General features: G+C 50.8%; 2 protein-coding genes across 2 annotated transcripts; one reads left to right on the top strand and one right to left on the bottom strand.

Moving 5' to 3' along the window:
- Positions 1 to 6360: 6360 nt before the first annotated feature.
- Positions 6361 to 8723, bottom strand: LOC123792374 (trehalase-like). The gene is made up of 6 exons (XM_087868028.1): positions 8711 to 8723; positions 7911 to 8038; positions 7530 to 7641; positions 7080 to 7176; positions 6781 to 6834; positions 6361 to 6534 (listed from the first exon to the last, which is right to left on the bottom strand). The coding sequence occupies exons 1-6, from the start codon at positions 8721 to 8723 to the stop codon at positions 6501 to 6503; spliced, it is 438 nt and encodes a 145-aa protein (XP_087724154.1). The 3' UTR covers positions 6361 to 6500.
- A 49-nt stretch (positions 8724 to 8772) lies between these two features.
- Positions 8773 to 10994, top strand: LOC123792375 (trehalase-like). The gene is made up of 6 exons (XM_045797530.2): positions 8773 to 8799; positions 9381 to 9652; positions 9802 to 9894; positions 10009 to 10125; positions 10233 to 10356; positions 10549 to 10994. The coding sequence occupies exons 1-6, from the start codon at positions 8773 to 8775 to the stop codon at positions 10711 to 10713; spliced, it is 798 nt and encodes a 265-aa protein (XP_045653486.2). The 3' UTR covers positions 10714 to 10994.
- Positions 10995 to 13995: the final 3001 nt, after the last annotated feature.

The raw sequence follows: 13995 nt of genomic DNA, 5'->3' as shown, positions 1-13995 counted from the left end.
GCTCGGGTGGCCCCAAGGCGACCACGGCAGAGAGTTACCTTTTCCTTTAACATTTCAAACAGAATGGCTCAAGCTTCTGTCCCAGGTGTGGCGTGAGGCCGGGGCATGCGAGGAGGCCGCAGCAGTGCTCTCCGATTGATGGCTCAGGCCTGAAATGACACAGGGGTGGGGGTTGGGGGAGTGTGCACGGCAAGGTATGTGCTGTGACCTGGTCACCACCTGAGATTAGTGACTGTGTGACATTTCCTTTAGGACTCAGGCTTGCTGTCCACACCCGAGCAGCGTCTGCCATGAACTGGCCCTGTCCCTCCCCACCAGAAGGGTCACCTCTGCCCTGTTAGCTTGCCCCGCTCCTTCTGGCCACCCCTGTCTCCAGAGGTTACACACTTCCTTCTTTTCTTTTCCTTTGGGTATTTTTTTAAATTTAAATCCAATTAATTAACATATATTCAGGGACAGAGTTCAGTGATTCACCAGTTGCACGTAACACCCAGTGCTCATTACATCACGTGCCCTCCTGCATGTCCATCACCCAGTTACCCCATTCCTCCCACCAACCTCCCCTCCAGCAACCCTGTTTCCTAGAGTTAAGAATCTCTAATCGTTTACCTCCCTATTTTCATCTTATTTTTCCCTCTCTTCCATGATCCTGTTTTGTTTCTTAAAATCCACAAATGGGTGAAATCATATAATTGTCTTTCTGTGATTGACTTATTTTGTTTAGAATACCCTCTAGTTCCATCCACATTGTTGCAAATGGTAAGATTTCATTTTTTTTGATGGCTGCAAAATATTCAAAAGTGTATGTATGTATATTGTGTATGTGTGTGTGTACATATATCACACCTTCTTTATCCATCATCTGTGGATAGACATCTGGGTTCTTGCCACAGTTTGGCTATTGCGGACATTGCTGCTACAAACGTTGGGGTGCAGGTGCCCCTTTGAGCCACTATGTTTGTATCCCTTGGGTAAATACCCAGTAGTGCAATCACAGGGTCAAAGGGTAGCTCTGTTTTTACTTTCTGAGGACCCTCCATACTGTTTTCCAGAGCAGCTGTACCAGCTTGCGTTCCCACCAAGAGTGTAAGAGGTTCCCCTTTCTCCTCATCCTCGCCAACATCTGTCGTTTCCTGACTTGTTAATGTGAGCCATTCTGACCGGTGTGAGGTAGCTCGTTGTGGGTTTGATTCGTATTTCCCGGAGGCCGAGTGACGTGGAGCATTTTTCCGTGTGTCTGTTGGCCATTTGGATGTCGTCTTTCGAGAAATGTCTGTCCACGTCTTCTGCCCACTTCTTGACTGGACTTATTTTGTGGGTGTTGAGTTTGATAAGTTCTTCATAGATCTTGGACACTAACCCTTTATCTAATATGTCATTTGAAAATACTTCTCCCATTCTGTAGGTTGTCTTTCGGTTTTGTCAACTGTTTCCTTTGCTGTGCAAAAGCTTTTTATCTTGATGAAGTCCCACTAGTTCATTTTTATTTTTGTTTCCCTTGCCTTTGGAGACGTGTCTAGCCAGAAGTTGCTGTGGCCAAGGTCACAGAGTTGCTGCCTGTGTTCTCCTCAAGGATTTTGGTGGAGTCCTCTCTCACATTTAGGTCTTTCATCCATTTTGAGTCTATTTTTGTGTATGAAGGAAGTGGTCCAGTTTCATTCTTCTGCACACAGCTGTCCAATTTTCCCAACACTGTTTGTTGAAGAGACGGTCTTTTTCCATTGGATATTCTTTCCTGCTTTGTCAAAGATTAGTTGACCGTAGAGTTGAGGGTCCATTTCTGGGTTCTCTATTCTGTTCCATTGATCTATGTGTCTGTTTTTGTGCCAGTACCATGCTGTCTTAATGATTACGGCTTTGTAACAGAGCTTGAAGTCTGGAATTGTGATGCCACCAGCCTTGGTTTTCTTTTTCAGCATTCCGCTGGCTATTCGGGGTCTTTTCTGATCCCATACAAATTTTAGGATTATTTGTTCCAGCTCTGTGAAAACTGTTGGTGGTGTTCTGATAGGGCTTGCATTGAACGTGCAGATCGCTCTGGGTAATACAGACACTTCAACAATATTTGTTCTTCTAAGACATGAGGAGCGCCCTTCTTTTCTTTTTAAAAATATTTTTCTTGTGGTTAAATAGATATCACATAACATCTGCCAATTCAACCATTTAAAGTATTATATTCACAGTATTTCCCAACTATCACCACTATTTATTTTCAAAACCTTTTTTTTTTTAAGATTTATTTTAGAGGGAGGGAGGGAGGGAGAGAGAGAGAGAGAGCAAGCACACACAAGCAGGAGGGGCAGAGGGAGGAGAGAGAATCCCAAGAAGGCTCTGCTGAACACGGAGCCTGATGAGGGGCTCAATCTTCTTACCCTGAGATCATGACCTGAGCCAAAACCAAGAGTCAGATGGACGCTTAACCAACTGCAGCATCCAGGCACCCCATCAAAACTTTTATGTCATCCCAAAGACACATTCTATAACATCAAGCAGCAAGTCCTCAGTCCTCTCTCCCCATGGCCCCTGGAAACCACTATTTTATCTTCTGTGTCTATGAATTTACCTGTCTAGACACTTCATGTAAGTGGAATCATACAATTCGCGTCCTCCTGTGACTTCTGCAGTATTCCTTGTAGAAGTCTTTCATCTCCTTGGGTAAGTTTATTCCTAGGTATTTTTTTTAGATGTTTGCACATGTGATGGCTTCTTAAATTTCCTTTTCAGATTGTTCTTGGCAGATGTATAGAAATACAACTGATTTTTGAGTATTAATCTTTTTTTTTAAAGATTTTATTTATTTATTTGACAGAGAGACAGCCAGCGAGAGATGGAACACAAGCAGGGGGAGTGGGAGAGGAAGAAGCAGGCTCCCAGCGGAGGAGCCTGATGTGGGGCTCAATCCCAGAATGCCGGGATCACGCCCTGAGCCGAAGGCAGACGCTTAACGACTGCACCACCCAGGCGCCCCTGAGTATTAATCTTCTGCCTGTGGCATTGCTGAATCTGTTTATCAGACCCAGCAACCTTCCTGCGGATCTTCTGGGATTTTCTATATAATCACGTCATCTGTGGAAAAACTCTTCCTTTCCAATTTGAACACCTTTTCTTTTTCTTGTCCTGTTGCTTTGGCTAGAACTTCTGGTACAGTGTTGTATAGCAGAGGTGAAAGTAGACATCTTGTCTCAATCCTGATTTTAAGGAGACTTCCAGTCTTTGACCATTGAGTGTGACACTACGTGTGAGTTTTTCATGAATTCCCTATATTGTTCTGTAGAACTTCCCTTTTATTCCTAGTTTTTAGAATGTTTTTATCATGGAAGCGTGTTGGGTTTAGTCGAATAACTTTTACGCATCGATAATCATGTAGAGTTTTTTTCCTTTGTTCTATTAATGCAGTACATTACATTGATTTTCTTACGTTGAATGATCCTTGCATTCTTAGGATAAATCTCACTTGCATGGCATATAATCCTTTTAATATACTATTGGATTTGGTTTGTTAGTATTCTGTTGAGGATTTTCGCATCCCATACATAAAAGGTACAGGCTGTAATTTTCTTGCGAGATCTTTATATAGCATAAGCATCAGGTATTGCCGGCCTCGTAGGAATTAGGAAGTGTTTCATCCTATTTCGGAAGAGTTTGAGAAGGGTTGGTGTTAACGCTTCTTTGTTTTTGTTACTTTTTATCTTATTTGAGAAAGAGAACAAATGGAGGGGAGAGGCAGAGTGAAAGGGAGAAACAGGCTCCCCACTGAGCAGGGAGCCTGATGTGGGGCTTGATCCCAGGGCCCTGAGCCGAAGGCAGATGCTAAACCAACTGAGCCACCCAGGCGCCCCTTGACTCTTATTTAGATGTATGGTAGAGTTGGCCAATGAAAACCTTGGTCTTGGAATGTATTAGGATTCTCCAGAGAAACAGAAACAATAGAATGTGTGGAATGTGTGTGTGTGGAAAGAGAGACAGAGTTTTCTTTAAATTTTTGCTTACATGATTGTGGAGGCTCGCCAAGTCCAAAATCTGCAAGCTAGGTCAGCAGGCTGGAGACCCAGAGAAGTCTAAAGGCAGTCTGGTGGGCAGAATTCCCTTGTCTTCCGGGGAAGTCAGTGTTTTTCTATTAAGGCCTTCAAGTGATCGGATGAGGTTCATTCATAATATGGAGGGTATGAAACGAATAAAGGAAAATCTCATTTCAAAATATAGTTGGGAAGTCCTGAAGGGGGCATACTTACAGAGGTGCCACTCTTCAAAGCTAACTTTCTATATTCCAGCAGGAAGAAAGGTTTTTTTCTTTGCCCAGCAACCCAGCCAATGAGAACCACCACAGCTCAGCCAATGAAGTCACTACAACTATGAATTCTTGCTCTTTGGAATGGAGTTTCACTCCAAACTGCCCCTCCCAACTTCCTTCTTTCCTCTGTTAAAGAACACCCCTCCTTTCCTTTGTTGTCTGGACTTGCCTGTGGTTTGCAAGCCCTGAATTGCAATTCCTCTATTTCCAAATAAACTCATTTTCCTGTAAGCTAATTGGCTATTTTATTAAGGTTGACAAGGCTAATTTACTCAAGCCTCCTGATTTAAAGGTTAATCTCATCTAAAAATACCTTTTTAGAAACATCTAGAATAATTTTTAACTCAATACTGTGGTACCTTGGCTTAGACAAGCTGATACATAAAATTAACCATCACGTGGAGTGTTCATTGTCAGGGTTTTATTATAATCTCTTTACTTTTATAAATCTGTGGAGATTTTCTATTTCTTCTTGCATCGGTTTGGATAATTTGTGTGTTTCTAGGAATTTGTCCATTTTGTAGTGGTTATCCAATTGTTGGCAGACAATGTTCACAGTTTTCTCCATTTTTGTAAGATCCATAGTGGTGTCTCCATTTTCATTTCTGATTTTAGTTATTTGTATCTTCTTTTTGTCTTTGTCACTTTTTTCCATAGCTAAAGATCTATTTTCTTGGGGCGCCTGGTGGCTCAGTTGGTTTAGCATCTGCCTTCCACTCAGGTCATGATACCAGGGTCCTGGTATTGAGCCCCGCATCCGGCTCCCTGCTCAGTGCGGAGTCTGCTTCTCCCTCTCTCTCTGCTTGTGCTCTCTTTCAGTCAGATAAGTAAATAAAATCTAAAAAAAAAAAACAAAAAAACAAAAAACAACAAACCACACAACTTAAAAAAGATCTATTTTCTTGATTCTTTTTTTTTTTTTTCAAAGAAACAACTTCAGGTTTGATTTTCTCTCTTGATTTTCTATTCTCTGTATTATTTCCTTACATTCAATCTTTATTTACTCTTGATAGCTTTGGGTTTAGCTTGCTTCTAATTCCTCAAGGTATAAGACAGGTTATTGATTTAACATCTTTTGTAATGTAGACACTTGCTCCCGTAAATTTCCCTCGGAGAACTGCCTTTGCAGCATCCCATAAATTTTGGTATGTTGTCTCCTTGTTTCGTTCATCTCTAAGTCTTTTCTAATTTCCCCTCTTTGTGATTTCTTCTTTGACTTTTTGGTTGTTTAAAAGTGCGTCAATTTCCACATTTTCCAGTTTTCCTTCTGTTACTCACTACCAGCTTCATTCCATTATGGTCGGAGAAGATACTAGCTATAATGTCCATCTTCTAAAATTTACTGGGGCTTGTTTTGTGGCCTAACATATGATCTATCCTAGAGAATGTTCCATGTACACTTGAAAAGAATGTGTATCCTACTGTTGTTGGGTACGGAGTTCTGTCTACACTAGGTCTATGTTTTACAGTGCTGCTCTTCAATTTCCTTTATGATCCTCTCTCTAGATGTTCTACCCATTAAAGTGGCACTGACGGCTTCAACTATTAACATAGAACTCCTAATCCCTCAATTCTGTCAACTTTTACACTCTCACCCTGGGATGACAGTGGTCTTGGCAGGGCTCCCTTCCTCTCTGAGCACACAAAGCTTACAAAATAAGTGTCAGTATTCCTGTACTGTTTTCAAAAGTGCCCAGGGGCATAAACTGATCTAGACTAATACATTCAAATTTGGACTCTTTTAAAAGGATAGTTCAGGGAGGCAGTGTTTGAACCCACCTCCCTGCCTTCCTTCACAGCACTTTGGGCCCACTGTATCTGAGAAACCAGGGCTGGGTGATTTTCAGTATTTGTATGCCATTGAATAGAACAATAAAGCATTTGGAGTACATGTTTGGGAGGCCAGGTTGCATGGGGTATGGGACTGTGTCCTCACAAAAGAGGATTTCCTCCTTACTGATGTTCCAGGAGGGACAAGGGCCCAACCCATGACTTCTGGGTCCTTACCCTGACCCCACTCCAAGGACTGGCTGGGGCATGGAGGATGAAGAGGCAGGAGAACGCAGGGACTCACGCAGAAGTTTAATGAGGCAGATGGGGCAGGGAGGCCCATCACTGTGGCAGGAGGCTGGGGAGAAGGGCAGCTGCGAGGCAGTGGGGCTCCAGGAAAGCTGTCTGGGTCCCCGAGCTCAGCCAGTCACCAGGAGCATCAGGACCACTCCATTGGTCCAGCCAAAGCCCTCCTAGAGAGGGACAGGACCAGTGAGGCAAGATCTCTGGGGAAGGCCCCACATCCTTTTAGGGGCTGTGGGATCCCCACACAGAGACTCTAGAACTGCCTAGCCCCAGGGGTACAAAGGAGCTCCAGTCAACCTCCTCCCTGTGGACCCTATACATGGGAGGAGACAGAGGCCCAGAGAGGGGAGGTCATAACCAGTTGTGGGGACAACAGAACCCTGCAGCTCCCAGTAGGATGTGGGCTCACTCACCTGAACTTCATACTCCCCTCCACCACCTGGCTGACCACCATTGCTGATGTCATACTGGAAACAAAAGAACAGGCTCTAAGGGTGGGCACTACCCCAAGGCTCCCCACCTCAGCTCTCCAGGGGGAGCAAGAAATGGGAGCCCCTTTGGGAGAAGCTGCTCTGGCCTGCAGCTCTGACCCCTGCAGTGCCCAACAATGGCCACTGGGCGTCACCACTGTCCCTGGGCTTGGCAAAGCCTGGCAACCCCCATCCCCACCCGCCCAGCTCACCAGGAGGCTCGGGGCTCAGAAGCAGCTCACCTTCTCAAACATGGCTGACTTTTGGGAGTAGACCTCAAATTCTGAGCCAGCTGGAAAGCCACTTCCTGGGCCCGAGGTGAAGGAGACTTGGCCAGACCTAGACCCCACCCCAGGTAGGACCCTGAATCTCCCGAGTCCGCATCCCAGGGGGAGCAGAGGCCTGAGCCTCACTCTCCTCAAGGAGGGAGAGAGGCCCGGGCCCTAAGACCTCCATCGTGAGCCACGTGAAAAGCCAATGTGCTCCTTCCCCAGGGTCCAGGTTTGGAGGGAGAAAGGAGGGCTGGTTTCCTCTATCAAAGTTCTGCCGAGTGGGAAGCCAAGAGAACAGAAGAGCCAGAGAAAGACCCCACGTGCTTTGTTCACACCTCCCCAGCCCCAGGAGGCTGGCCCTTCAGATGCAAGGGGGGAAGGCCCTGGGATATGCCCCATCCCTGCCTCCCTACTCCTTACCTCTGATGACCAAGTCCTGCAGGGGGGCCCAAGCATTGGGGAAGTCCCACTGCTGGCCTGTGTTCTGGAGAGAAGTCGGGATCCCGTACTGGTAGGTCAAGATCTGGCTGTCCTAGAAGGTTCCAGACATTTCTAGGACTGTGGACGGGGGCTGGATGAGGAGCCAAGAGGCTGGGCCCTCCTCAAGCCAGATGTCCCCCTTCCTGGGCTTTCTCTTCTTGGCTCACAGCTGCCCCCTGGTGGCTGCAGCAGGACCTGCAGGCTCAGACCCAGGGGTGGAGCAGGATGGGGTGGCTGCCAGTTGCCAGAGGTCCCTAGCTCAGACTCAGGGAGAGGGCAGGTAGTGCCACCCCAATATACCAGCCCTGCTGCCCCCGTCACCTCCAGATATTTCAGGGCCTTGTCCACAACACCCAGAACAGAGTAGCAGCTGTCTCCAAAAGAGGTGTGGCTGAATGGGTCAAAGTCCCAGGTCTTCCCATGTTCAAGGTGATAGTCAAACCAGGCACCTTTCTCATTTCATAGGATACCTTCAAAACAGCCCAGTGCTATTTCTGCAAATTTCAGTAATTCATGGCTTTGGAGGCATAGTCTGGGGTGAAACTAGTTTTAGACACAAGTCCCCAACTCAGTACCCTCCTGCAGCTCTCTAGAAAGAAATTCAGGGGGGTGGGGGCAGGAGGATTAAAAGGGGAGAGTACTTATAATTCTTCACCTCTTCCCTGAAGCCTCTCCCCAGGACCCAGGACCAGCCTCTCCCCAGGCAAACCTAGCCCGTCCTGCCACCTGTAGGCTACCCAGACCTGCCTCTTACACCAGTGGTAACTGTTCACTCCCCAGGTGGGCTCTCCCTTCCCTGGGCTATCCGGGCCAAGCTTCCGCTTGGGAATAACTGCCACTGCTGATTACGGCCTGTGGTCAGCACAGTCTGTTAGACACTTTCTCTCCTTTGTCTGAGGCTCAGCGAGGTCAGTGGTTTGCCCAAGGCTGCACAGCATCTGTCCTCCCAGCCAGGCCCCAGGGCCCTGGTACCGGCTGGCATAGAGTGGTGCTCCAGGCTCCTTCCTCACCCAGCCCCACAGGAATAAACACAGGCTCTGTTCCACTACTCCTCAAAATAACTGACAGCTGACCCCTCTCCCACCTGTACAGAACCAGGAGGCAACAAACAGAGAAAGTACCTGGCAGAAGCATCCAGCGAGCTCCACTCGGGTCCTACAGTCGCTCTCCCGACACCACGATCATGCACATCCGTCTCACTGGGGAAACGGTTCGGGGTTTCCTCCTCTCGAATAAAACTGCCAGTTATTTCGCCAGCAAAAACAGGTTAACTTAGGAACAGCAAAGATCTACAATACGGGAAAACGACGCTACAGCAAAACCACGGACAACACTGCAGAGTCGCGCCCTTTTATGGAGGTAAAAGGGTCTGTCGGGAAGGCTGTTATAAAGAAAAAGTCCATTGGAGTAAACTGGGAGATCTGAGTATAGCAGCTTTTCATTGGCTGAGCTGTGGCTGTCTCTCATTGGCTGGGCTGTTGCTGGGGAGGAAGAAACCTCCCCCTCTTGCTGGGACGGTAAGGTAACCTCCACCTGCAAGTTCCGGTCTGCAACTGACAGAGCGGTGGGGCGGGAGAGTTTCACCTGCGGGCTCCCGACTCCATTCTAAATGAGGGTTCCTTTCATTCATTCTCACACTCCACACCTGGGCTGGAGGATGGGGCTCTGCGTCTCTGGACCTGGCTTGGCGGTGGCAGCAGAGACAGGGGAAGGGGAGTGGAGGAAACGGTCCTGGTCCTAATACTAGTCGCTGCCTGGTGAGCACCTGCCAGGGCCGGGCTGAGTTAGCAGGGACTCCAGAGGCCGGCATGTGGGGGCCGAGCAGACCCGACTTCCGGCGGCTCCGGCCTTGCCCAAAGCCACACGGCTGACCTGCAGCAGAGCCAGCACTCCTGCACCGGCCGCCAGGGCCTCCACACGGCGGGGCCCGCGGGCTCTCTGTGCCCTCTGTCCCGACTGCAGGTGAAGCCAGAGGTCCTCAGCCACCCGGAGCAGTTCTCGCTGATCTACTCGGCCCACCCCTTCATCGTGCCTGGTGGGCGCTTCGTCGAATTCTACTACTGGTGAGCGGCCAGGGCTGCAGGGCGGGGGTCGGGGAGCCTGGGGCCAGCGGGCTGTCCCGAGCAGAGGGGGGCACCCTGACTGGCCCCGGGTGTGCAGGGCGAGGGGGGAAGTGCGGCGTGGGGGGTGCCTGAGCTGTCTTTGTCCCCAGGGACTCCTACTGGGTGATGGAGGGGCTGCTGCTCTCTGAGATGCCCAGGACGGTGAAGGGCATGCTGCAGAACTTCCTGGACCTGGTGCGGATGTAAGGGGGGCAGGCCCCTCAAGGCTGGGGCGGAGAAGCCATGGGCTTGGCGCTAGATTGGCCTTGGCCTTAGCCGCTGGGCGGATGCACCTCAGCCGGTGTCCTTCTCGGCAGCTACGGCCACGTCCCCAAGGGGGCCCGCGTGTACTACCTGCAGCGGAGCCAGCCCCCGCTCCTGACGCTCATGGTGGACCGCTACCTGACCCACACCAACGACACCGCCTTCCTCCGGTGGGCACCCGGTCCCCCTGCTGCCCCGCAGGCCCCCTGCCTGGGACCTCCCAGGGCGGGAATGAGGGGCCATGCCTGGGCTGAAGCGGTGCCTGGCTCCACCCCAGGGACAACATCGGGACCCTAGCCTTGGAATTGGACTTCTGGACGGAGAACAGGACCATCTCTGTGAGCTCGGGGGGGAAAGAGCTACGTCCTGAATCACTATGCTGTCCCTTATGGGGGACCCAGGTAAGGAGCCGCCTGCCAGCCTCTGTCTCTTGTTACTCACTCTGCTCTGAGGGCCATGACAGCCCCACCTCTCGGATGCTGACACTGAGGGGGTGGGTGCCTGTGTTGTCAGAAAAGGGGTGCCAGTGGGAGCCAGGAGGGCAATGTGGCCCCACGCTGGCACAGGTGTCTCCCTGCTCCCTCCTCCCCTAGGCTGCTTACCAACCACAGGAAGGCTGCAGAGGAAACCTGCCCCAACGTATTGGGGACACAGTGGCTGCATCCCTACTCTCTTGGGCCATCCCTGGGGCAGCAGAGGCCCCAGAGGACGAAGACAGCAGGCAGAACCCCCCCAGGACTGCAGGCTGGGGCCTGTAGAGAGGGCCGCTGTGGGAGAGCTCTGTCCTGGCAAGAGGAGAGGGGGAGCTGGCAGAGTGAGGACACGGAGGAGGCTTTGCTTCTTTACAGCTTGGCCACCAGCCTGCACCGCAGCGCCCCCCTGGCCTCCCAAGGTGAGACCCACGTGCTGGCCAAGGCCTGGAGCAAGATCAGGAGCCTCAAGGCTCCTCCCCCTCCTCCCGCTCAAACCACAGCCATCTGGGGATCAAAAACACCTCTCTCTCTCTGTCTCTCTCTCTTTTTTTTTTTTTAAGCCCTGAGTTGCCTGAGAGATGTGCATGGTTGGGCTGGGGCTGAGTCACGAGGGCTGCCTGCATACCCGGGAGGGTGGGGCCGACTCCTGAGCGCTGGCTCTCAGACTTTGCACGTTTCTCTATTTCCGCACAGGGCAGCAGTTTTTGCAGAAGGGGTTAAGAGGGTGCATGTGGGCCAGGCACCAGCCCGCTGCAGCTGCCTGTGGCTGCCTCTGCCCACCCAGGGCAGCCTCACGTTCTCACCTCAACCGCTGGGGCTTCCGCTCCCCGTGGGAACAGGGCACAGGGTCAGGGGCTCCCGCTGCACCCAGCCGACTGGGCATCTCCCTGCCCGGCCAGGAGTTCCACAGACACAGCCCGGTGTTGGCAACATTCAGATGCTCCCAGGTGGCCCCAACTCACGGCCCTGTGAGCAATGGAGTTGGCAATGTTTGTACATGTCCATGAGAGAGGTTTTAAGTCAGAACTGGGTCCCAGGAGATCCTGACTGCAGACTCGACTATTCCATGACAGGCTCTGTGTTCTGGACAACTCTTTCATCCGAGGCCGCTGGTATAGAAATTGAAGGCTCTGTTCTCCATTAGGGGTTGCAAACTCAAACTCTAGTAACACAAACGTGCAGAAACATGTGGGGCTAAGGGAACAACAGTACAAGAGCACTATCTTGGGGAGTGAGGAGGGCTAGGGTGTGTTGGACGCACTTTCCTGTGTGAATGAGGTCGCCATCCACTGTACAAGATGGTTGACCCAAGGCTATGCAGGCTCCTTATTTGCTAGACCTCCTGATTTTTCCAAAGGTGGAAACCCACATTTTGATGCGAAATATCCCAATTTTTAAATGCCTCAGTGTCCCAAATTCTGCCTGGGAGTGGTTCCTTGTGGGAGTGAGGAGTTGTGAGGAGAAGACCTGACCCCACTACAGGGGGGCCCCCCTGTTCTCCCTGAAGCATTCAGGGCCCTTCCCTCCCGTCAGACCTCTCAGCCTGCATTGTTGACTCTGGACCATCGGTGCCCCTTTACCTTGAGGTACTCTGTACATATTGAACCCTCTGTATCTCTTAGAAATCAAAAAGTAAAAAATAATACTGTCACACTCAGAAAAAAGCTATAGAATAACTATGGATGGTAGATAAACACAACGCTCTGATTGTTCTTCTCTGGATCTGGATTGGGCCTCAGCCCACGAGCATGCAACTCCTGGCTGACCTTGGGGAGTCTGTGCCTTAACCTTCTTGGGTGCCCTCACTCAAGTCTTACCACTCAGCTTGTCTTTTTTTTTTTTTTAAGATTTTATTTATTTGACAGCGAGAAAGAGCACAAGCAGGGGGAGGGGCAGAGGGAGAGGGAGACACAGGCTCCCCACTGAGCAGCGAGCCCCATGTGGGGCTTGACCCCAGGACCCTGGGATCATGACCTGAACCGAAGGCAGACGCCCCGCCGCTTAGCTCGTCTTAACGCGTTTATAAGCTGGTGCGTCACTGGTAGGGAAACAACACTTTAAAATATTTATTCGGCTTTGATTTTGCAGTGAGGTTGCAGGCTGTGTGTGAGAAGGGGCCCTGGGAGACTGCTTAGCCTTTCTTAGTCCTCTGTAATCCAGCTCTGTGCCCAGACTCACAGCGCCACTGAACAGAAGCCCTGTTGCCTCTTACTGGACCCACCAAACTTGGGAGCCAGCTGGCCGAGGGGGGCGGGTGGTTCTCACTGCCCCAACTCCAAAATATTTCTTTGAGGAAGAACACTCCGAGTTCCCCTCTCTGTATCTATCCTCGGGTCAGTGGTGTGACCAGCTCTCTTTTTAAAAAGTTGCTTTCCCAGGCTCTTCTACAGTTAGGGGTGGCCAGGGATGCGGTTCTGACAAGTAAGAGGCGCGTGGAGGTCACTGGAAGACGCCCCTCGAAAGGGGAAAGACTCAGCGGGCTTTGCCCTTTGCCCTTCCCCTTCCTGCCCGCCTGCCTTGAGCACAGACGAAGTCCTAGGAACGGGAGAAGCCTCCTTGCAACGATGAGGCCATGAACCTGAGGCTGAAAACCACATGCTTGAGATGGCAGAGCAGAAATTTGGAGACAGACTGGGTTGTCAGTGGCACCTTTGAGTCATGACAGCCCCGGGCCCCCGTTATATGAGGAAAACAAACCCCTTCGTGGTTTAAGCCACTGGTTTTCAGTTTTGTGTCACTTCTGGCTGGATAAAGTCTCAACCAGGTCCTTCTGCTGAGGCCTTCCGGTCAGGACACATTCCTTCATTCCCATCACATGTCCAGCCTTGTCCTAATGGCCCAACAGTCTTGTGGGGCTCTGTCTGCCTGGCCACAATCCAGGTGTGAGGAGCAGACAGATCCATCCATCCGTCTGTCTGTCTGTCTCCCTGCCTGCCTACCTGGATCCATATAGCCATACATATCAGGTGATGCTGAACAGACGCAATGACCCCCTTCCTCCCAGCCTTGTCTCCTGGAAATCAGCTCCAGACCCCTGGACTTCTCATCAGCCTGCGTGCAAATGATTCCTGGAGTTTCCGAGAATGGGGAGGCCAGCATGGGTGTGACTGCTGGCTGGAAACTAACACATCCAGGGGCTGGGGTGCTGGTGAGGTTCCATTTCATGACCCGATGACCAGCCGTTTGCTCTACAATGACCTGTACGCTGCCGGAGGCATTTTAGGCACTTTCCTCTATTGTGTGTTAGTTCATAATAAAATCGTTTGGAAGCTTAAACAAGAGGCCATCAGCCTGCTTAGTGTGGCCCACTGGGTTACAGGAGGGGAAAGGGCCTGTGGTGACCGGTGCTGGGACCGTGGCAGCGGCAATGGGGCCTCGGGCCAGCGCAGGCGGACGGGTGGCAGCGGGGCTGACTGATCCGCCGCCGGGACTCGCAGCCGCCCCGCGTCCGAGCTCCCAGAATAGCGGCCCACCTGCACATGAGCAGTTTCTGTTGTGGCGAGGAGTTAAGAAAACAAAAGCGCAGGCGAGGCGCACGCTGGTGTGTAACACGACAGCCCTTCCCAG

This window comes from Ursus americanus, chromosome 16 (assembly GCF_024610735.1).
Source record: "Ursus americanus isolate L20-20 chromosome 16, mUrsAme1.1.p, whole genome shotgun sequence".
Taxonomy (NCBI): Eukaryota; Metazoa; Chordata; class Mammalia; order Carnivora; family Ursidae; genus Ursus; species Ursus americanus.
The sequence above is the reverse complement of the archived record's forward strand: the minus strand, read 5'-3'. Positions and strand labels throughout refer to the sequence as shown.